Source organism: Gorilla gorilla, chromosome 6, assembly GCF_029281585.2.
Source record: "Gorilla gorilla gorilla isolate KB3781 chromosome 6, NHGRI_mGorGor1-v2.1_pri, whole genome shotgun sequence".
Lineage (NCBI taxonomy): Eukaryota > Metazoa > Chordata > Mammalia > Primates > Hominidae > Gorilla > Gorilla gorilla.
Genome location: NC_073230.2, coordinates 110,252,620 through 110,277,075, shown reverse-complemented (window position 1 = coordinate 110,277,075; position 24,456 = coordinate 110,252,620). Strand labels below are relative to the sequence as shown.

General features: G+C 37.1%; 1 protein-coding gene across 13 annotated transcripts in view; it reads right to left on the bottom strand.

Annotated features, from left to right (window-relative positions):
* The window catches only part of MAGI2 (membrane associated guanylate kinase, WW and PDZ domain containing 2), a 1,444,461-nt gene that overhangs the window by 474,690 nt on the left and 945,315 nt on the right, over positions 1–24,456 (bottom strand). For all 13 annotated transcript variants that reach the window (XM_055347909.2, XM_031012777.3, XM_063708679.1 and 10 more), the window contains one exon: positions 9,487–9,697. In XM_055347909.2, the coding sequence (XP_055203884.1) occupies positions 9,487–9,697 (211 nt within the window). The remainder of the gene's footprint in view (positions 1–9,486; positions 9,698–24,456) is intronic.

Sequence of the window (24,456 nt, the reverse complement as noted above, 5' to 3'; positions counted from 1 at the left end):
CCATTTCTATTGCACACCACCATGGGTCTCAAATACTGGCTAATTTAGTAGAGAACTGTGAATTTTCCAGCTTTCCTGAGTTTATATAAAGCATTTCATTACAGGCTGATTTTTTTTAGGTTGAACCAGCATTAACGGTGTGTCACTTTAATACATTTTGACAGATTGAGTCTCTTATAGTTAACACCATTTTTAGCTGATCTTCAGAAATGATTCTGAAAGCAATGTGGGTAGCAGTTACCTCCAGTAATTGTCTTAAACATCACATGAAGATCCAGCACAGTATTTTTCAATAGTGGTTCTCACCAGCCTTGTAATTTGCATGCTCCTCCAAGATTCCTTGCAAAGAGGATTATTTTTAATGCACTGGGAGACAACGGACCAACCAGCTCTTCTACTTCCCTTAAATTACATATTTTAAAGCTTAATAATTCCATTTGAAAACGGAATTAAATGTCAGGCAGGAAACTGTGTTCAAAATGGGATAATTGAGGGATTCTTCCACATTCTGCGTACTATCTTTCAAGTTTAAGGAGGTTATTTCCTTTCAGTTCCTAGCTAGGGCAGATTCAGGTGCATGACATCAGTTTTCTTTATCTATCCAAACTGTGTGTCACATAAATACTAGGAAAAGGAAATGCCAATGCTATATAATTTTCTATTTCAATTCAAGTTTCTTTAACAGAGACACATACACATATATAGGCTACATTTGCACATAAACTTTTCTTATTCCAGCTGGACAATGCAACAAATATTTTTTAGGAACTTTGAATCATACTAATATACTACTTCATGTATTTTTAGGATAAAGCTAATGTGATGATCATGAAAAGTGAGAGGTCAAGTGAAAAAGCCAGTGGCTATTTAAGTTCAGTCACTGTCATATTTAAAAACCTGGATGAAAACCAGAAACAACGGTTTATCATATGGGCATATCCCAAACTCTTCTCTGATGTTAAACTAAACACTGGGTCTGTCTAGAGGACTGGAGTAAGCCAGAAGTGAAATTTCAGTCAAATCCGCATTTCTAGTTTAAATTCATATCAGAATGGCCTTGAAAATATGCAATAGGTGGATCAGCAATGAGCAGACATTTCTGTACAATTTGTAAGCTTAACTTTTGCCAAACTGACAGAAGCAGGTTAATATCCTATCTTCTGAGAAAACATTCTTCTCACATAGAACATGCTTCATTTCAACAAGAAAAGCTATTTACAGTGCAGCACACCATTGCAAAGTTATTCTCACTATCCCGTGTCATTTCTCGATTGTCTACTGTGTCAGGGAAAGCAGCAGGACTTTCAGATGTCCCCTCATTTAATGCTAATGAGCCTTTGTGGCTAAGCATTATGAATTCCATTTTATAGATGGAGAATCCCAGGTTGGGGGAAGGTGGGTAACTTGCCCAAGGCTAAACAGCTAGTGCGTGAAACTGAAAGAGCCAGCTAACATTAAACCCAGATATATCTGGTTTCCAGGTACAAGGTTTTTTTTTAGTGGTCTGAAACCAGAGGCATCCGGAACCTCACACTTGGCTTTTTATACTGAGGTGCTTCATTTCACTCCCTGGAATAGTAATCAAGAGTCTGCTTCCCAGCTTCTGCCAGTAGTTTAGAAACAGACCTTTACCTACTGTTTATGGATAGTTAATCACTACTTAAATTCCTTTTTAAGTGTAAATGCTTTGCACTTAGTATGATATTAAGTTCCATGTGCATAGAGACAAAAGAGAGCACTGTGATTGAGGAGGCATTGATAATACCACTGGAAAGTTTTCTCCTTACAAACTTAAATTCTGTATTTGAATCACTTTCTTTTTCTTTCCTATTCTTTTTTTTTTTTTCTTTTCTAGACAGGATCTGGCTCTATTGCCCAGGCAGGAGTGCAATGGCATGATCTTGGCTCACTGCCACCTCCACCTCCTGGGATCAAGTGATTCTCCCGCCTCAGCCTCCTAAGTAGCTGGGACTAGACTACAGGTGCATGCCACATACCTGACTAATTTTTTGTATTTTTCTGTAGAGATGGGGTCAAATTCCTGAGCTCAAGCAATCTGCCTGCCTTGGCCTCCAAATTACTGGGATTACAGGCATGAACCACCGTGCCTGGCCCTGAATCACTTCCAAATCAAATTTTCTTCATTCAAATCTGAATATTTTTCTAAAATGAAGTCTTTTTAGAAACCTGATTCGTATAATCTACATATGAATATTTGGTCTTAGAAGCTATATTAAAGAATTATGTTATTAAGAAATGCTATCAATGGATGCAGTATGTATTAGGAGCAAAATTTAAAATTTTCTTATAGATCATGCCATATTCTATTCTTCTGTTCCAGTTTTTCATTCACTCTAGTGTTTGCCCAGTCAGGGTACAAACCTTTTTTCCATTTCTTAGGTATATACATAACTAGATCTTCAAGGGTAACCTAATTCAAACCTAATATTAAAACATGTTCTCCATTCCTTTCTAATTTCTTTCTGTTTTCTTTTCTTCTTTTCTTTCGTTCTTTAATATTACCAGAGCAAAATGTTTTCACTGCTGTACAACTATTGGAAAAATTCAATTTCATCAACTGAAATTTTCTTAGTGAAATGAAAAACTTTTATTATTAAACACATTCCTTTCCTTTGCTCCGTTTTCTCTAAAACTAGAAACAGACTTAAAACAATGATTAATAAGTCCTCCAAATAGCCAATTCTGAATCTCAATCTTAAACTGATAGTTAAATGGTATTTCCCAGCCCCCCCCCGCCCCCAGGAAATACTATGCCATAAGAATAACAAGAGATTAAAGCCAATGACATTTGATTGTATAAAACAATCTTCTGAAGAAGATAAACAAGGTTCAGGTAAATATTCTGGAGTCAACAGCAACTCAAAATGTCTGTGGATGATAAGGTTTCAATAGTAGTAGTGATATAGGTTCAGAGACAGTAGTAACAGATTGATGAATTGACTTTAGGTTTAAAAAACACTTTTATTATTATTATAAGTTCTCGGGTACACGTGCAGAATGTGCAGGTTTGTTGCATAGGTATACACATGCCATGGTGGTTTGCTGCACCCACCAAGCTCTCATCCACATTAGGTATTTTTCCCAATGCTATCCCTCCCCTAGGCCCCTATCCCCCAACAGGCCCTGGTGTGTGATGCTCCCCTCCCTGTGTCCATGTGTTCTCATTGTTCAACTCCTGCTTATGAGTGAGAACATGCGGTGTTTGGTTTTCTGTTCATGTGTTAGTTTGCTGAAAAACATTAATTTTTAAAGGTATATAAATTGAGTAGATTTTACACCATAGTCAATAAAATCCTCAGCATGATTGTAACATTTTCTAAAAGACTTTCTCTTCCTTCTATATCATCATTTCAAAATAATTACTAAAGGCAATGATTGGATATATCTAATTGGTGATAAACAATGGAAACTTGTTCCTTCAAGACTCCATTCACCCAAAGTTTCACTATGTTTTTCTATCTATACATAGGTAATACACAAATAAAGCTACTGTCAATGAGTTCTTTAGTGGTTGTTTCCTAAATAATATTCCTACAATTTCTCTTAAGCATATGAATATTTGCATTAGTCATTTTATCTTTCATGTGTTTAGAAAATATTTTTAAAGAAGTTTGATTACAAATATTGTTTTGGATATTGTGGATGTGTATTGCACACTGTTTTGTCTAAAACATTTATTTTCTGTCTGGAAATTACACCAGAATCTTGTGCAGGCACAAGAAAAAAAATATATGAAAAAATATTCAATGTATCTCCTGTCTTTGTAATACGATTGACAGTAAACCTAGACCAGATTTTGTGACTAGTACGATATGTCAAGTATAGAATGAGAAAGTATATTTCTGGTGTTGCTGCATACCAAAAATTTGATTTTATATTTCTCTCCAATAAATTTCCAAAGTATTTTATCTTTTCTTTAATAAATGTTGTTTAACGTTTTTTGGAAATGGTAATTGGTAATTTAATTAAAACTTAAGGAGATACAGAAATAGGAACACAAAAAGAAACATAAACTAATTGTGTGTTTGTTTAGAATTTAAAAGCAAATTCAGCCCTGACAAATATTTGTAAACCATACACAGCCATGACATTTTTCACAGATGTGATTTTCAGTTTCAAAAGCCTGCATTTAAAAATCTGTTATTTAAGATGACACAGTGTTCACTGCCATTCGGGAAGATGGCAGTAAACAAATAGGTTCTTGTTGTCTTTTTGTTTTTTGCCAAAGCAATAGCAGTCTCTTTTGTGTCACTAACTAAACTGAATCCCAAACAAAGAAGTAATTTAATGGGATTCCCAAAGCATGTCAATCCAGATTAACCCTGTGGCAGCTCTTCTTTTATGGAACATTTAGACTCTGGAGTAGTGAATTGCTGGCCAAGAAACTTATAAAACAAATACTATTTGTAATATAAAAGTTTACTTTTTTCTCAGCCAATGTTTGTTTCTATCGGAGGTAGTATGAGATAATGGGAATGACTTTGTAGAGTGAAAGAGCTATGTGATCTTGGGAATGTTAATTTGTCCAAGGATGCCTCAAAGTCTCGTCTATGAAATGTGGATAAACCAGACACTTTATAGGGTGGTGATGATGTGAAGTAGGCATCACAGCAAATTGGTTAAGAACAAGGACCATGGAGACAGTCTACATCCCGTGCAAGTCTGAATCTTGTCAGTTTTTTTGACTACTGTATTCTCAGGGTTTAGAATGATTCCCAGGACATAATACATGACCAATAAACCTCTGTTGAATAAACAGAATCAAAGAGCCCTGGCTATGTCTGACTTTTTGGCAAGTAGTTACTTCTAAAAGTCTCAGTTTCATAAAGTGAGGATTAAGTGAATGGAGTAAAAACGCTTAACAGATGAACTATTGTTGTTAAGGTAACCCGAATACATCCTTAAAAAGGTGGGTCCTTGATATGTAATAACTCATTTGAATTCACATATTCTCATTTGAATTTACAATTAATATACTGCCTATTTCAAAGATAATGTTAATGAAGATGATGAGTCAAAGAGATTACTGGTTTTACACAGTATTATACATTTAAAAGTCTCCTGAAAATTATGAAACATAAGACATTATTACTATTTTAAAGCATGTTTGGAAGAGTGTGTTCACTTGAAATTTAAAATTATGCTGCAGAAAAATGTTTTCTCAGCAATTCTCCTTTTCCAATTAAATGTCATTCTATAGGATAGAAGAAATCTGCTTTTATCATTCATCAAAAGAAGCAGTTTGAGTAGTGTGGGAAACATAGTTGTTCTGCTAGTTTACCAGGGTTGCTGAGGGCAGAAAAAACCTTTCCCTCTTAAATGCAGAACCTCTAAAACTTCACCTCTTAAATTCACAACTTCTAAAGGACTCAGCCACATAACTATTTTGCAATATCACATAAACCAATAAATATTTCAAAATATTATTGCATAAAAAAAGACAAGTAAATGGAATTGCTTGTTACCTTAATTCAAAACCTATACTGTTTAATACACGTCTTTTAAAACTACATATCTAATGTTTCAGTGTAGAGTTCCTTTATTCTATTTAGAAATAACTATTCTATCTATCTATCTATCTATCTATCTATCTATCTATCTATCTATCTATCTATCTATCTATCTATCTATCTTATACACAGGACCAAAGAATCATTCTCCTTTGTTTCACTTATTTTCTGTTTTGTCATGATCTTCATTTCACAGGATACGGACTTCAGCAAAGTCTAATTAAAGGGTGGGACCTGCCAGAGGAGACTTTCATTACTCTAAGCAGCTCTCACAATATCTGTACAAGAGAAAAGTTTTTACTGATGTCAGCACTTCTTCCCTCACAAATCTCTCTCATTTTTCTTCTCCTTTCTTTTCCCTCTGGTTTACCTTCCTCTTACGGTATTCTACCTTTCCGTTAAAAAAACTTTTTATTTATTTATTTACTTAATTGATAAACAAAAATCACATGTACTATACTTTTGAAAATGGCTGAGAGTAGATTTTAAGTGTTCTCAACACGAAAAACGACAAGTATGTGAGGTAATGCATATGTTAAGTAGCTTAACTGAGCCATCCCACAATGTGAACATATTTCTACTTTCCCTTTCTATCATGCTTCCTGGTACATAACTACTTCAGGACTACCTCTGAGACACATGGTGGCTTTGTCCTTAAGACATGTCTTATTGCTCAACCATGCTCCCTCCCCAATCACTGTCTCGTATTCTACAAGATCTGCTTCTAAGGGCCTTTCATAGTATAGAGTTTGTTAGTTACATAAGAATTCTTTGTCATAGAAGCAAAGGTACTCACAGATCAATGACAATGGGTGGGAATGTTGATTTAAATGTAATTAGGAAAGGAAGGAACATTCCAGGGCAAAGAGTGAAAACAGACAGGAGAAAATCAGTGAATACTAAAGAAAAAGTAAAGCACAGTAAACCATAGGCAGAGAGAGAGGAAACTGCAACGTTGTTGGTGGTGATGGTATGGACATGAAGGACCAGACAAAAAGACGCTGATCCACTGCCCGCTCTGTGATACCTGCGTTCATCACACCGAATCTTGAGGTTCGAAGGTAACCTTTATGAAAGACAGATGAATCACAAACTGGGGGTAAGGTGGAGGGTGTTGGGGAGCAGGCGGGCGGGGATGCCTCCAGTCTATGGAGGAACCTTAGCAGGCGTCGTAGACTACCTCGATCCTGCCTCCTCTGTTAATCACCTTCCAGACACAGTCACTTCCACCATGACTCCAGGCTCCTTCTTTCACCTTAGTCTCCCTCAGCATCAGCTCTTTCGCCACAGATGAAATTGTTTCCTCCATTTTGTTTTAATTTTCCACCTCCATCCATTTCTGCTCCTAATACTGTCCACCAGTCCTTCCCTCCAACATTAGGAAGATTAAAAAACAACAAACTCAAACAACAACAACAACAACAACATCAACAACAACAACAACAACAACAAAATGCCACTCCTTTGCTTGCCTTTCAAAAGCACTAATGATCCAGTGAAACGAAAACTAAACAGTTATTTCCTGGGATTTACCAACTAATACATACTTCTCTAGTAGGGTCAGGGGTTTCCTCACCATTCCTAATACACCTAGGGACTTCGTCTTTGTAATGACAGCTCCCATACCTGGAATGCTCTATCTAGCCATTGTTAACTTCTCCAGTCTATGTTATCTCACCTTCTCTGCGGTGCCCCTTTTATATCTTAAATCTATTGTAAGCTTTGGCTTCCCTGAATAGTATCACAAAATTCAGAAATTGTTGACCAAGTGTTTATAACTATTTGTCTCTCTTCCCCATCTTGCCAACAAGTTTGAAAGCAAGGACAAAATCTTACACATGTTTGAATGCCAACACTGGCTGACTGACGAGTCATAGAATCATTTTGCTAGATTCTCTCAAGCCCTGAGCCAGCCTCACTACTTACTATATACCTGAAACGTAAGTTCTGTCTTTTGAAGTTGTTTTTCTTCACAACCTCAAAACCTGATGTAGTTAAAAGAGGAAAGTTTACTTTATAATCACACACACAAAAAGGTTTTTATTATTGCATTATTGGAAACATTGTAAGAAAATAGTCTTTAATCAACTTGTCATGCTGCTTTCCTTTTATTATTTTCATATAGCCTTACTCCCCTTGTCTTATATAATAAAACTATGTATGTCCTCAGTTTCCTTATTCCGAACATCAATTGTTCTGAACATCTATTTGCGATCTCATATCTAAGATGTGTATTTTGACTTCTGGTCTGCAATGATGTCATGCTGTCTTTATCAATATCAAAATTATGTTTCTAGATATGATTATTTTTAATAGGTCACTTTTTTAAACATTCTTTCTATTTTCCAATTAATTGATAAAAGATGCCTTGGTCATTGATTACAGCAATAAGAAATAATGTAAGAGACTCTTATTCCTTTTAAAATTAGAACATTTGCTGAAAGGTGAATGCTATTGATTCATTTTCTGCAAAACATTGTGTTTCTCATCCATGTTGGAGTCAAGCAGAGCACTGAGTAATTACCTGATTATGTAGTCCCTTGGTCGCATGACTCAGAGTCTCCAACTTCACGTGAGAATTAAATATTGGTATGTGGTAACATTTCAATTTCACAACTGAATTCTGCCTATAGAGATCTAAGTTATAAATCACTCCAGGTTGGGAAAGAAAATCCAGTTTTAATGTATTTCTTAAATAATCAGAGTTTTCATATTTTTATCCACTGTCAACACTAAAAACTTCAGTTTCTATTATTTTCTCTCTTTGAGGCTTATACAACTTTGAGAGGATAAGGGTTGTTCATTCACATTAGTTTCAGTTTTTACTCTTACTAATGAACATTTTGGTTGTTTGTGCAAATCAACAATTTAATTTTGTGTGAAGATTTTCTATTTTGGAATTTTTAAAAAGTTGTTTTAATCCTAGAAGCTAAAGAAAAGAAAAGCCTGACATTATTAATAAGATGTATACAAAAATTATATTTTTTAAAAATGTCCTAAAAGAAACATTAGGTTGAGTATTACCAAGAAGTTCAGGATTTGCACTACAGTTTCCTTAGCAAGTCATAAAAATTGTAAGCTACTAATATAATGGAATATAGTAAAAGGAAGCATAATGAACTATACAAAGCCAAATTATTTTACTGACATCTGACACTGGGGTCAAATGCTAAAAACATTTTTTTGGCTGGGCACAGTTGCTCACCCCTGTAATCCCAGCACTTTGTGAGGCCAGTGTGGGCGATCACCTGAGCCCAGGAGTTTGAGACCAGTCTTGGCAACAAGGCAAAGCCCCACCTCTACTAAAAATACAAAAATTAGCCAGGCATGGTGGTATGCACCTGTGGCCCCAGCTACTCAGGAGACTGAGGCGGGAGGACTGCTTAAGCCTTGGAGGTCGAGGCTGCTGTGAGCCGTGATTGTGCCACCGCATTCTAGCCTGGGTGACAGAGTGAGACCTTGTCTCAAAGACAACCAACCAACCAACCAAACAAACATCAATATTTTTTCGTTTGTGACCTATTACTTTAAATAGTTGCATTTTATTAAATTCCTGGACTTGATGGTGAATATTCCTGCAACTAGCTTAGATAATAGGAAAAAAATTTCATTTTGACAAGATGGGGGTCTTAGGAGGAGCTGAGTAAGCGCTTTCTCATGATATCTAGACTATTCCTAATTCAATAATAACATCACATGGAGATTTGTCTTTTTTAGTCATAATTATAAGAGATTGTAGGGTGCTATTATTTAATCCATTATTTGATTTATATCTGTATTCTAGGACGCTTAACTGTATTAAGGCACTATCCCACTATTCTCTCACAAATAAAAAAGCTGTTACCAGAATTTCATGTTTTCTTTCTTTTTTTTTTTTTCCACGTCTAACTTGCTACATCATTTATATCCCACTATGACCTTTTTGGTACTGTTGAAAGAAATGTGTGAAACTCACTCAATGAAGTAGACTTCGCCCTTCTCTGTATAGGCCATTTCCCAGTTATCAGGCAATGGGTCTGGTTCCTCATTGTCTTCAGGTTTAGTTGGCTTTGTGTCATCCATCTGCTCCTTCAGCTCCTCAGGCTGACTGTACACTGGTGCAGGATAAGGCTGGGAGGGCATCTCCCCTGAGGCACCTGCACTTTTGTCTTCATGTTCACTGGATTCTATAAGAGAACAAGAGCACGTGGTTAGTCACTCCAACCATGGTAACTCTGGGCTGAGTATGGAGAATGCTGTACCAGGGATTAAATGTCATGAATAACTTCTATGAAGGCTAACAGGAAACGTTTCTGAAAAAGCATAATGATCACTAGGCCTATTTGAGCTCTCCTTTCACTCATCATTGTCATCTATCTTTCAGCTAATTATTGCTGTTTACAGAAGTGGAGGTTTAAAGGATGTAATGTAAGGACCATTTCATAATACAGGTATGGTGAGCAGAATAATGGGCCCCTGAAGATATTCATATCCTAATGTCTAGAATATGTGAATATTACCTTACATGGCAAAAGATGATCTGCAGATGTGACTAAGAACCCTGAGAGGGGGAGATTATCTTTGATTATCCAGATGGCCTCAACTGGATGATTATGATTAAATGTAATCACAAGAGTCCTTAAAAGTGAAAAAAGTCAGCAGAAAAGAAGGGTAAGAGGGAGAATTGACTATTAAATCATGGCCAAAGAGATGCAATGTTGCTGGCTTAGAAAACAGAAAATGACCATAAGCCAAGAAATATTAGTGGCCTCTAGAATCTTTAAAAGGCAAGGAAATGGATTATTTCCTGGAGAATCCAGAAAGGAACACAGCTCTGCCAACAAGGAACACAGCTCTTCCATAGTTTCAGTTACCCATGGTCAACCATGGTGCAAAAATAGATGATTACAGTACAGTAAGATAGAGAAAGACCACCTTCACATAACTTTCATAATAGTATATTGTTATGATTATTCTATCTTATTATTTGTTGTTCTTAATCTCTTACTGCATCTGATTTATAAATTAAATTTTATCATAGTTTTTTTGTATAGTATATATAGGATTTGGTACCATCTGAGGTTTCAGGCATCCACTGGGGGTATTGGAGCACATCCCTTGTAGCTAAGGGGAGCTACTGTACAACAGAGCAAAAACTACCTTAACAGAAGTGGTAACAGGCTTGGAGGACAGACCCAAGATCCCCAACGTATAAACAGTATGAGTTCCAGAATGAGAAGAAGGAATGCACAAGGAAGAAATAAGTCGATAAACAGTAGAAGAAAATTTATCTAAGATGAAGAAACACCAGTCTGTAGATTGAAATAGTTCACTGAATCTGAGGCCAGATTAAGGAAACATGCAGACACCTGGATACATCTAGTAGAAATTTCCAAACTACAATGTTAAAAGGCAAATTTAGCAGCTTCCATACTGAACAGATGTGATTACTTACAAAGAAAAGAGGAACAAAAGAGCATCAGACCTTTTATCTGTAATACTCTAAGCGCAAAGAGAGGGTAACATCTATAGTAACCTGAGAAAAAAAAAGGTATAGTAATCCAAGAACTTAACTCTACCAAGATATTCATCTATCTGGGAAAAAATAGTCACTTTTGAACATGCAAAAGCTCTGAATGTATACTCTCCAAGTATCTTATCTGAGGGCAAAATTTGAAAAATTACTCTAACCATATCATGATGATTGAATCAGAGCAGAGATCTCAAGATATGGGGAGAAAATAAAACGTAGGAAGATGATATGGTTTGGCTGTGTCCCCATCCAAAATCTCATCTTGAATTGTAATCCCCACATGTCAAGGGCAGAACCAGGTGGAGGTAATTGGATCATGGGGAAGGCTTCCCCCATCCTGTTCTTGTGGTAGTGAGTAAGTCTCACGAGATCTGATGGTTTTATAAGTGTCTGGCACTTCCCCTGCTTGCACTCACTCCATCTCCCCCTCCCCCTCCGCCTCCCCCTCCTCCCCCTCCCCCTCCTCCCCCTCCTCCTCCCCCCACCCCCTCCTCCCCTCCCCCTCCCCCACCCCCTCCTCCCCTCCCCTTCCCCCTCCCCTCCTCCTCCCCCTCCCCCTCCTCCCCCTCCCCCTCTGCCTCCTCCCCCTCCTCTCCCTCCTTCCCCTCCCACTCCTCTCCCTCCCCTCCTCTCTCATTCTCCCACCCTCCCCTGTCCTCTCCTCTCCTCCCTCATTCTTCTCTCCTCCTTCCCCTCCCCACCCTCCTCATCATCTCAGAAGTACTTGGGTATTTCTTGCATCATATGAATAAGTGAAATAAGGTGGGCCGTTATGATTGACCTCATAAGTATACATCCTGTGAACAAGGTGCCTGCTTCCCCTTTGCCTTCCACCATGACTGTAAGTTTCCTGAGGCCTCCCCAGCCATGTGGAACTGTAGGTCAATTAAACCTCTTTCCTTTATAAATTACCCAGTCTCAGGTATTTCTTCATAGCAGTGTGAGGATGAACTAATATGGAAGAAATAAATTCTGGATAATATAGTTAAATATAAATGGAAGACGATCACATTTCTGAAAATTTGTAATATGTGTTAAAGACAGATTCTGGAAAGAAGAAAAATACATGAAGACCTAGTAAGACCATGGGTTTTAGACTTTATCTTAGGAAAGCTCAGGTTCTAGGAAGTGGAGAAAAGGTAGGAAAATAGAGACATTCTAAAGCTCTCATCAGTAGGCACTTCAGAGAGTGAGTATATGAGATAATTTTAAAGGTCAATTTAAATAAAGATAATTTGGTCAAGGTGTAGGCTTAATTGTATAATGGGGATATTTTTGAAATATCTCCTAATGTGTATGTTTACTGAGCTATTCATGGATTCATTTACCCCACATTTAGTTTTTCTGGTGTCAAGGACAAACCGTGAGTCTTATTTGTTGGGGAAGAGTAGAGCAGGTACCATCAAGAGAAAGAAATATCGTTAGGGTAAATACGAAGAAGGAGAAGTTCCTTAACTCAGAAACTAGAAGGAGAGCACTACTGAGATTCAGAGGGGCTGAAAGGTAGCGAGAGGCAATGTGAGGATAAGGTGGCCATCTTGGAAATATAAAATTCTGCAATTGTTTGGGAACATAATGCCTATTAAAATAAAAAAATACAAATACACAGACTTTCAGTTATCCTACTTTGAGAACATATCCTCTAGAAATAAAGGCAGTATTATATAATGATGCCTATATAATACTATTTTTTGCAATATTGTTTGTAGTAGTAAAACCCTGGAAATGATATAAATGCCTATCAATGAGAATATAATTAAATAAATAGTGTTTGTCATTACCATGGAAAACTATGTAGTTTAAAATCAATGAATATCTATTGACCTTGAAAGGTGCTTATAATTGTTATTTAAATAGTAATCTAAGCTGCAGAGAAATGTATAGTATTAATCCTATTTTTCTAAATAAGCAAATATTAAGGTCTCTAAGTGATATATAGTTATATCTCTATATAAGCATGAAAACAGACTGTAAGGATGTACAACAGATTGTCAACTTTGATTACCTCAGGATAGTAAATTTGGATGGGGGTGGAAGAAGTTTCTTTTACATATTTTTGCCTTCATTGGGTATCTGTTATTTTTATAACTTCAAAATTAATAGATTTTTTAAATGAGTAAATTAGAATATCATCTTGCTGTCACTATTATTTGCATGGGCCGATTTTTCCCCTCTCTGCATCAATCTAGGAGAGCAATATTAAAGTATCTATTAGAAATACTTATCTAATATCTAATAGAAATAAAGTATCTATTAGAAAAACACAAGAATACTTTACAAGTTGTCACTGTGTTGCCCTTAAAAAGGAAATTATGAATATAATATGGCCCTTAATGATAGAGTCTCCTAGCTGATTCCTTATAAAGATTTGATCTTTGTAAGTTTTGTAGGATAAAAGCAGTAAAAATAGGTACCATTGCTAACTTCAGAGTCTCTTTTCTGTGGCATATTCCAACATGTAATTATACATACTGTGGTACACACATGGAACATACAAAATGTCATGTTGCACTGAAAAGTTCAAATGCAAGGTCATGCTCTGAACATGTTCAGTTATTCAACATTCGGTTAATCAATATTTATTATGCACTCAACTAGTGCCAGGCACTGAGGACAGAAGAGTGAACAAGAGATACATTGATCCTTTCTCTCATGGAACTCCAAATATGTCAAGATGCGTAGTCTTTATACAATAATTTTAAGTGTGATGAGTGCTGCCTAAGGGAATCTTATGTATATGGGATCTTCTGTATGTATATTCATCTAATCTCATATAAAGAGTCAGGGAAAACCTCTTTTTCAATGTGCTATAACATCTGAGGGTTCTTTCAGAAGAAGGTAAGGGATAAATAAATAAATGAGGGCTGGATTAAGTGAGGCCCTATCAGGCATGCTCAGGATTTGGAAGTGTGTCCTGAGAGCAAAGATACTGCTATGTTCTACTGAAGCAGATGACAAAATTAGATTTTCATTTCCCAGAAAGATCTCCTTAACTATTCTGGGGATTTGAGGGTGGCAAGAGTAGATGTTTATAGAGCAGTGGAAAGTTATTTTTGTGCTCTCAAAAAGTAATGATGGTGGCACGGAGATGGAAAGAAGTGGATGAAAAAATATTTAGAGGGTAGATTTTACAACCTGCCATGGTGGGTGGCAAGGCTTTTCACTGAGATTGGAAACAGGGAAGGGGGAGTAGGATTCTGTGGGGTAGGGGTAGGCTATACATGTGGTTTTGGGCACACTGAGTTAGAGGTTCATGGAGACGTCAAGTCAGAGAATTCTTAGATGGAAAAAAGAATAAACCTGAAAGAAAACAGCGTATGGCTAGATGGTACTATAATTTTAGCCATGAGTAAATGAAATTGCCAAGAGACAGGGTGAGAAGTGGAAACAAGAATCTGGAGCAGCTGTCTGATGAACTTCAACATTTAAGTCACTGAAACAATGGACTGGTAAAAGAGAAGAGGAAAGGGCAGCCATGGAAGCAATAAGAAAATTAAAAAAACTTCATGTTGCAAAAGCCAAGCAAAGGGTGTTGAAGACAAGACACTTAACTGTGGCCAAAGCTTCTGCACAGTCCAGCAAGACAAGGACATAAAATCTATAGAACCGAATGATGTGCAGATCACTGGTGACATTGGCTGCCAGTTACAGCAGTATTTACGGTGGAGTGGTTGGTGAAGCCAGATTGGAATAGGTTCAAAAATGAATGAAAAGAAAATACAGAATTATCCTAATAGAGAAGTCATTCAAGAAGCTTGGCTATGGACAAATGAACTTTCCTTCCACTGTGTAATACCATTAAATTCTCAAGAGAAATGTAGGACATCTCTTAAAAAAGGATCTAGTCTTTGGAGAAATCTACAATCATATTTGTTGATGCATCAGAGATTACTGGACAAAGTTCTCCCAGTTTATCTGTTTATTCATTCATTTCTTTATTCTTAATTAATCAAGCATTATAGTAGCAAACATGAATTTAATATCTATAGTGTGTAAGATACTTGACAAGACCTTAATGGGGGAGATTATAGACCTTTTTATCAGGCTGCTGTGAACTAAGCTGAGAGGGAAGCAGTAAGTAGCACCTACCTCTCCCATCTTAACAAAATAAGACAAAAAAATGAATAAGGCAAATAAAGATCCATAACATTCCCATATTTATTACTCACAAAGGCTCACCTAGGGATACGGTTTAATGTGAGAATCAAGGGCTTCTGGCAAAACCCAGAGGACCAATTTCTTCATTGGCAGTGTGGAACCAGGGCAGGGCTTCCATGTAGGGGTAGAATCTGTTACCAGAAGGGCAAAGTAGAATGTTTAGGGGAAGAAAAGGGGAACTGAGCCAAGAAGGTCCAGGTTCGTCTTCCAAGTTGTATCTCTCAGATAAATCCCTGCACCTCTTCTGGGCAGAGTGAGTAAAAGAGACGGTGGAATGCAAATTCAGTACTCTCCTAGACATTCAAGGCAACATGGAGGGTGGAGAAGATGTGTCTCCCCCAACTCTGAGCAACTATATAGAGTACTACAATAATGATTTGTTAAGTGATACTCAATGACATAAAATAACTGAATAAAATGTTCTAGGAAGACAGTGTAGCAATTAGAAACACGAGTACCTAAAGCAGTTGTCTGAGGAACTCCAATATTTGTCAGTGAGAGGAGAAACTCACTGCAGGTCTTATATTTCCTGCATTATTAGAAACATTTATTTAGAGCATACTAACCATCAGGCACTAAGCTAGGCAGTGTACAGTCAAGGAGAATGTGGTCCAAATGATATGTAATAATTTCTTAGGGCTGCCATAACTAAACACCACAAACTGAGTGGCTTCAATCATAGATATTTATTGTCTTACATTCAGGAGGTTAAAGTCCTATATCAAGGCGTTGGCAGGGCCAGCTCCCTCTGGAGGCACTATGGAAGGATCTATTTCAGGCTTCTCTCTTCGGTTCTGGTAGCTTTTTGGCCCATGGCAGCATAATTGCAGTCTTCACATGGTATTTTCCCTGTGTGCACATCTGGGTTCCAATTTCTTCTTTTTATAAGGACACCAGTCATACTGGATGAAGGGTCTACCCCTACTCCAGGATGACCACGTCCTAACTAATTATATCTACAATGATCATATTTCCCAATAAAGTCACCATCTGAGATACTGGGGGTTTGGACTTCAACATATGAATCTGGGGCTGGGGGACACAATTCAACTCATAAAATGGTGTACTGGATCAGTTCATTGTGTAGTCCACTGAACCAATATTTAACACCTCAAGGACTGCAAATTATTGTTTCATGCTATATCATATTTGTTTCCCTGATTAATATGGAAAATAGAAATTAACTTTGCTGCATTTTAGATAGTATATCTTTCTTCTGTATTGGCTTAAATTTTTTAAAAATGGCATATATTGGATATTGTGTAAGTTGTTAAGAAATTACCCGTTAAGAACAGAGCAAACTTCGTAATAATGGGAGGGAAATAACCAGACCTTACACGCCAACCAAGCTTGCCTGTGTCAGCTACTCCTGCGAGTATTCCTAGTCCCATGCAGTCTGATGAGAAATATGTGCATGTAAGCATGCTCTCGCACACATCATATATATATCAGATCTGTGGTTTGAGAATTTCTGGACTATTTAAATTCTGACTAGGGAGAAGGAGCCAAATAACCCATGCATGTTTTACCTTCTTTATAGTCGTGTGAAGCTATATTTGATTAGGAAGTGGCTAAGTAAAATTGTCCTTTTTGACTTTTAAGATGCATTTCTCAGTATGCTTTTATTGTTAAATTGAAAAATAGTCTTTTTTTTTTTTTTTTTTTTTTGAGACGGGGTCTTGTTCTGTCACCAGACTGGGTGCAGTGGTGATCTTGGCTCACTGCAACCTCTGACTCCCAGGTTCAAGTGATTCTCCTGCCTCAGCTTCATATGTAAAATATAATGTTTTCCTTATTTACTGCTGAAACGAACCGACTTTACCAAACACTGACATTTTTTGTGCATTCCCCATTGCGTTTCTGTGTCTCTTAGATGTCGTTCAAACCAGAACAAGATTTTTTTTTTTCACTGACAATAAAAACAAAGAATATTTCAGTAAAGAAGAAACACCTCTTCTTAAAGAATGCTAAGGATGAAAAAATTTTCTATGGGACCAGGACTGTTAAATAGAATTCCTAGAAATTCTATAGAAACATTGGGGCACAAAACAGACATTTATAACATATAGTCTTATAAACAATGATCTATAAAAACATATTTTATTAATACCTACACTTTAACTGTTGTGAAGAATTAAGAAATTTAATTCCTTTCATCTTGCCTGCCCTGAGGGTTTTGTTGAATTCAGTAAATATAATTTTCTCCTTTCCATAAGAAATTCAGAAGGGCTCAAAGATCTGTACATAGTGCAGGAACTGAAAGCGTTTAATTGGGAGAGAATAAATGTATGTATTTGTGCATTTAGTTCAGTCCTTATAAATTCTATGGTTCTGGTACAGTCTAAGGTTTTGATATTACAAAAATATGCATAGCAGCCATTCTGTTTTCTTTCTTGTTTATTGCCCTGCCAGTATCTAACATGTTGCCTCTCAGGTACAAGACCAATGATGAATTAGAATGTCATGTTTTTCAACGTTCCCACCCAGTTTCATTAAAGAATAACCAGAAGCCAAGATAAAACCATCTCAAGAAGAAGAATACGTATTTTATATCTCATGCATATTTTCATGTGACACCGTCTATGTATACAGTTAACATGCAGCTTTCTGTAACTGCCGTCTTTTGAAATGAGGGAAAATAATTGAAGGATTTGTTTTTAAGGTAGACAGAAAAATTTATTCCTTTAAACTGTCATAAAGTTTGAATTTCCAAAATTTATTTTACCCTGTGATTTATATTTATAATGGCTATGTGACAACTTTTAAGAAATCCAATAATTTTTTCTCCTTGTCTTCATATTATTTCTTTGGAAGTAGGCATGGCTGGAAAACATTTAAGCTGAGAGAAAAAAAGGATCAGGGAACATATTTGTAGTTCATAAAGAGAATAGGAATACTTTGAAATGTAAACATTTTTTTACGTTTCCTTTAAAAATTCCCCAATAACAACAAACAGTCTCCATAAGCAGCAGTAGAACGTAATGGTTAAGGCTCGTGTCAGGCCACCTAGGTTTGAATCTGTCCTTTAAAGTGGGATGTTGAACAAGTTATTTAATAACTCTGTGGATGCTTCAATTTTCTTAACTGTACAATGGGGATAATGAAGTTACCTACCTATAAGGATTAGATGAGACTTATCTATAAAGTGCTTAGAGTAGTAAACTGCTAGAATATAGTAGGTGTTCAGTAAATGCTGTATATTATCACCACTGAATTCTATTATTTATAATACTAAATAGAGTAGTTAAATTGGTCAAGCAATTTAAATGATTTCTGCCTACAGAAACAAAAGGTACGGTCAATTTTCTATAATTTTTAGATTGGGGGTTTTCAAAAAGTAATGCAGATGTCAGAAAAGGATATACATAAAGGTGGTATTTCTTCTTTAAAAGGTGTTTGCATCAATTGAGCTTTTCTTCCTCAATAGAGACATGTAATGGGGTTAAGTAATTTAAAGGAGGAAAAGCAATCTTCAGAAACCATGTATTCTTTTCCAAGTTCTCTATTATATTCTCTAGAGTTCTGCATTTGCTTTTGTTGGGCACCAGGGGCTGCTACCGAGCTACAAACTTGGCATCACTTTGGCACCTTTGAGAGCACTGATTTAAAACAAAATCAGAAACGCAGCTCCCCAATTTTATATTGGTCCAAAGCTTGGTCTTCTCATATACCCCCGGGGCAACTTTGGCTTTCTAGTCTGCTTATAACTGACTCCTCCTCACTCTGGTTTCTGCTCATTTGTGGTAGTGGCCACTGTGTTGGATGTGGTGGGGCTTAAAGATTTCTCCATGCTTTTGTGAAAACCCAATAATCCCATTAAAAAGTGTGTTTGTTATATTGATCTAAGGTTTTATTGGATTGTGGTGGGAGGACTGTTTGCTTCACTGCTGGAAGCTGGCTTAGAATTTGAACCACAGGCTCTTGTAAATAAATCAACACTTCAGGGTTGATATTTGGACAAAAGAAAAATATGATTGTGTTGATTTTTATATATGGGATATTATGATTATTTTATTTCTAATATAATTATTTGTAAACTTATATAATAGATTTTTCATCGTGGCTGTACTATAGATTATACTCTGTAATGAAAAGTGTAGGACACATTTCAGTGTCTTCAGAAAGGGAGCAGTCACGCATTCTACACAGTCACTTGATCAAAAGAAGTCCAGATTGTCAATTATTGCTCAAAGAATGCTCTTAACCATTTTCTTACTTTTCCTAAACCTTCTAAAATGAGAAGAATTCTAATATGGGTACTAAAATATTTGCACATTGTATAGTGACTTTTCTTTGCTCACCATCATATATATATATATATATATATATATATATATATTTTTTTTTTTTTTTTTTTTTTTGACACAGTGAAACATGCACATGGTACAAAATCCAGAAGCACAATGGAGGAAAACAGTGCAAAGCAAGCTTTAAAATCCAGGGCTCTAGCCATCAAGTTAGCAATAATAACTATCTTTTTGACCCTTCAGAGATTTTTCTATGCAAATTGATGATTGACTTTTAGTCAGTTTTTGACTCTTCAGTGCTCTGAAGTGGTTCTAAGTGCTAAAAAAAAAATTCATTATAATTAATATATAAGATATGAGGCCGGGCGCAGTGGCTCATGCCTGTAATCCCAGCACTTTGGGAGGCCGAGGTGGGTGGATCACACGGTCAGGAGATCGAGACCAGACTGGCTAACACGGTGAAACCCCGTCTCTACTAAAAAAAAAAGAAAAAAAAAGAAAAAAAACCCAGAAAAACATTAGCCAGGGGTGGTGGCGGGCGCCTGCAGTCCCAGCTACTAGGGAGGCTGAGGCAGGTGAATGGCGTGAACCCGGGAGGCGGAGCTTTCAGTGAGCGGAGATCGTGCCACTGCACTCCAGCCTGGGTGATGGAGCGAGACTTCGTCTCAAAAAAAATAAATTAAAAAAAAAAAAAAAGGTATGAGTATAAAGAGGGTGTGGCCTTTAAACAGTGTGGCAAATATATCTATACCATATTTTTGCAGATGTAAACAACCGCTTCCCTTTATTATTTGAGGCCAGGGAGAAAACGTTAAGTCTGGAAGGAGATATTAGAATTAGGGAAAGTTAGTGTAATGGTTAACTATGCTTCTGATTTTTGGGATGATACCTCAATCCAGGAAGCAGAAATCCCCAATCCTGTGAAGAAATGATTTATATATGTAATTTTTTAGAATTTATTTTATTTTTGAGACAGAGTCTTGCTCCATCGCCCAGGCTGGAGTGTAGTGGTGCGATCTCAGCTCACTGCAACCTCCGCCTCCCGGGTTCAAGCGATTCTCTTGCCTCAGTCTCCCGAGTAACTGGGACTACAGCGGCGTGCCACCACGATGGGCTGATTTTTGTATTTTTAGTAGAGACAGGGTTTTGCCATGTTGGCCAGGCTGGTCTTGAACTCCTGACCTTGTGATCCACCTGCCTTGGCCTCTCAATATATATGTAACATTTATAAGCAAATTACATCTCTTCTATTCAGGGGTCTAGCCAGGGGTACGTGAATTACTGAGAATGCATACTTCATGCCTCACAATTATTTTGCTTCTATATCTAAAACCCATAATTAGTTATAAATTGTTTGAAGTACTAAAAGAACAATATGGAAAATTATGAAAATAGAAAATTCAAAGTCTGTGGGTAGAAGGTGACAAGGAAAACATTTCCTAAAACTAAATTGAAAAGAATCACAGAAAGATTAGTAGAGGAAATTATTTTAGATTAACAGGAGAGAAGAAAATATCTAAAGATATTTATTGTAAAGAAACAAGTCCCCCAAATTCTTAACAAACTTTGGGGTGAAAGAAACTGATACAAATGTTGACATACTTAAAAAAACCACAGCAAGTTATGAAATAAAGAACATGCGCACACAACATTTCTTAGAGCTTGCCTTCAATTTTTTTTTAATCAGGAGCATAGTATTATATAAAACAGGAAGCCACTTTCTGAAGTTCCAGGAAATTCAAAGGAGATGAAAGAGAAAATTAGGAAGACTTTAAATTTGATCTTGATAATTCAAGAGCTATTCTTTGGGGCAAAACTGGAGTCAACGTACTTTTTGATGAGGGCAAAAAGTCAAACGGGAAAAAACATCACAATGCTGTTCCCATTGATAGAGTCATGTAGAAGGAATGGGTGCTCAGAGAGACCTTATGCCCTCTTCAGAGAGAAAGGCCAGTCCTCAGCCAGAAATAACTAGAGCCATCACTGACAATAAAGTAGCTGTGATTTCACACCAACAATCATAATCACTTTCCTGAGAACTATAAGAAACACAGGGACACAGGTGAAAATCAGACCTACAGAGAATATATGACTGTGATTAGAAAAAAAGCTTAGATTCTAAGAATGCCTGGAGAACCTGAAGAAACTTAAACATTTTCACAATTCCATGGGCTTTCTGTAACTGCTGGAGAAACCTGAGGTGCTACGCTGGTTGTCCTTGTTCTGCCTTCCTCACTCATAGATCAAATCTCCCTCACACACAAATTATGTAAACTTACAGAGAAGGAGAGAAACACTCTCCCCAGAGGTTGAGTGCATGCAATGCTGAATCTGTTTAAGAAATGAAGAGGGCCGGGTGCGGTGGCTCACGTCTGTAATCCCAGCACTTTGTGAGGCTGAGGCGGGTGGATCAGCTGAGGTCAGGAGTTGGAGACCAGCCTGACCAACATGGTGAAACCCCATCTCTACTAAAAATACAAAATTAGCTGTGCATGGTGGCACATGCCTGTAATCCCAGCTACTTGGGAGGCTGAGGCAGGAGAATTGCTTGAACCCAGGAGGCAGAGGTTGAAGTGAGCTGAGATCACTCCATTACACTCCAGCCTGGGCAACAAGAGTGAAACTGTCTCAAACAAACAAACAAAAAAGGACTAAAGAGGTTCACATCCATTACTTTCAGTTTAACTGAAACATGACTGTGCCTTGATTTAAAATGACACTTCTAAAACGAGTCCTGATTTCCCTTACTAAAATGGTATGTTTACAATCACTATAATAGTTTAATATTAATAGTAATATAATTACCATTATAATTATAAAATTATTAATAGTAATATTATAATTACAATCACCACAAACTCTAAAGTGATATCATTACTTTTTAATTACACCTAGACAGTCAGAACATTTTACAATTAGAGCAGTTATAACTTTCAAATAATTCTTTCAAGAAAAGATGGAATGCCGGTCATTTATAGATGGAATATCTAATTTTAGAAGGCTAATTTAAACTAGCCCCAGAAATTTTCCCATTCAATGGAGAGATAAAACCCCAGTACTCTGGGAACAAGATCATAAAATTAAGCCCTTCTCACCCCGCTCAAAAAAGATAAATATCTGGGTAGATACACAAATCGCAGTCTCTGTGAACCCACACAAAAATAAGCAGGGCATAGGCGTTGGGGTGGTTTCAGAGTGGGGCATTATTTACAGGAAAACAGCGAGATTCACTAGGGAGGACATAATTCTTCTGACAGTGACAGGGTCTCATTCACAGAACCAGGACTGATGGTGCATGCACAGTCAGCGTGCCAAGCAGCACAGGACCTGGATGCGGGTCCCTAATGGTGAACTGAGATCATTGCCGAGGACACTCGGTGATCACATAAGGGACACTCTGTTTGCTCTCTGGGAGATGCAGTTCATTTGCACTAATTGCAGGCTTGGGGGCCTGGAGAAGGCAGCTCTGTGTACACATACTGTATTCTCTTTGTTGGCGAAGGTAGCTCTCATGGGCCCTGTTCCTCTTGGCATTGTGTGTGTGTGTGTCTGTAGTAACAGAGAGATTTAAATGCTTTTAAAATATATGTGCATTTCTAATTCTTTGCACTAGGCTTACTAATAGCTTGTGAGGGGAAGCTACAAGATAATAGTGAATTACTTTCCGGAAAAGTTTAGCAGGTAACTCATGAAATAAAAGAAATCCAAGAAAGCTTAACCTAATTACTCTGGTTTACATGATCTTGCTTTCCTGAAGGAGAGTTCAATCTTTTAAAAAATTCAGTCGACTTATCTATTAACCATCTATCTATCTTTGGTATTGCCAAAGCTAGGGAGGCTAGCTAATTCTCATCTCTAAGAATATGTATTTTAAAATGCACTTCTGTATATTTTTTTTTTTAGTTATACAACTTTTGAAGGAATATAGGATCGGGGATATATCCTTCAAACTTAGGAAACACTGCATATTGAATATACTGAATGGTGTAAAATGAGCATGAAAGGAGTGTAATCAGTTGATACAGTAAAACTGACATCCTCTAGAGATTAGACAAGATTGACTAAAAAATAAAGATTTACTAAGTACTTGAGACATTTAAAGATATATGCTAATCGCTGAACAGGCGAACAGAAAAATAAAAAAAAGTCCTTGTTTGGCCAGGCGCTGTGGCTCAAGCCTGGAATCCCAGCACTTTGGGAGGCCGAGGCGGGTGGATCACCTGAGGTCAGGATTTCAAGACCAGCCTGACCAACATGGAGAAACCCCATCTCTACTAGAAATACAAAATTAGCCAGGTGTGGTGGCTGGCACCTATAATCCCAGCTACTTGGGAGGCTGAGGCTGGAGAATGGCTTGAACACGGGAAGCGGAGGTTTTGGTGAACCGAGATCACACCATTGGACTCCAGCCTGGGCAACAAGAGTGAAACTCTATCTCAAAAAAAAAAAAAAAAAAAAAGGTCCTTGTTCTAATAATGTTTACAATATATATATGGGATGCCAGACATGCACATTATGAAAAGTTACCAACAAGTACCAGGCTAATACCTTCTAAACACATGAAAAGTGCAAATTGTATTACTGTCATTCAGAGATGATCAGTTTTTTACTTTTCATTGTGAAAAGTCAACAAGGGATTCCCAGGAAATAAGAAAAATTTTTATTGGATTTTGAATAAAGAGAATTCATATGTGGGAATGGTCTGATCACACAGGCGAAAATGTTTTGCGTGTGTAGTGTGGATGAGAGAAAGGAGTTTATATACGGGATTAATGGGAGCCCGTGCTAACAGAGATGTTCTTGTCAAATGTAAGAGGACCTGAGTTGCTACCTGAGGAATTTGAACCAATGGAAACAGAAGCTCATTCAAGTTTTGAGGATAGTTGCATGACCTGTTTTTGTTGTTGTTGTTGTTTGTTGGGATAGGGTCTCACTCTGTTACCCAGGCTGGAGTGCAGAGGCATAATCACGGCTCCTTGCAGCCTTGACCTTCCTGGGCTCAAGTGAT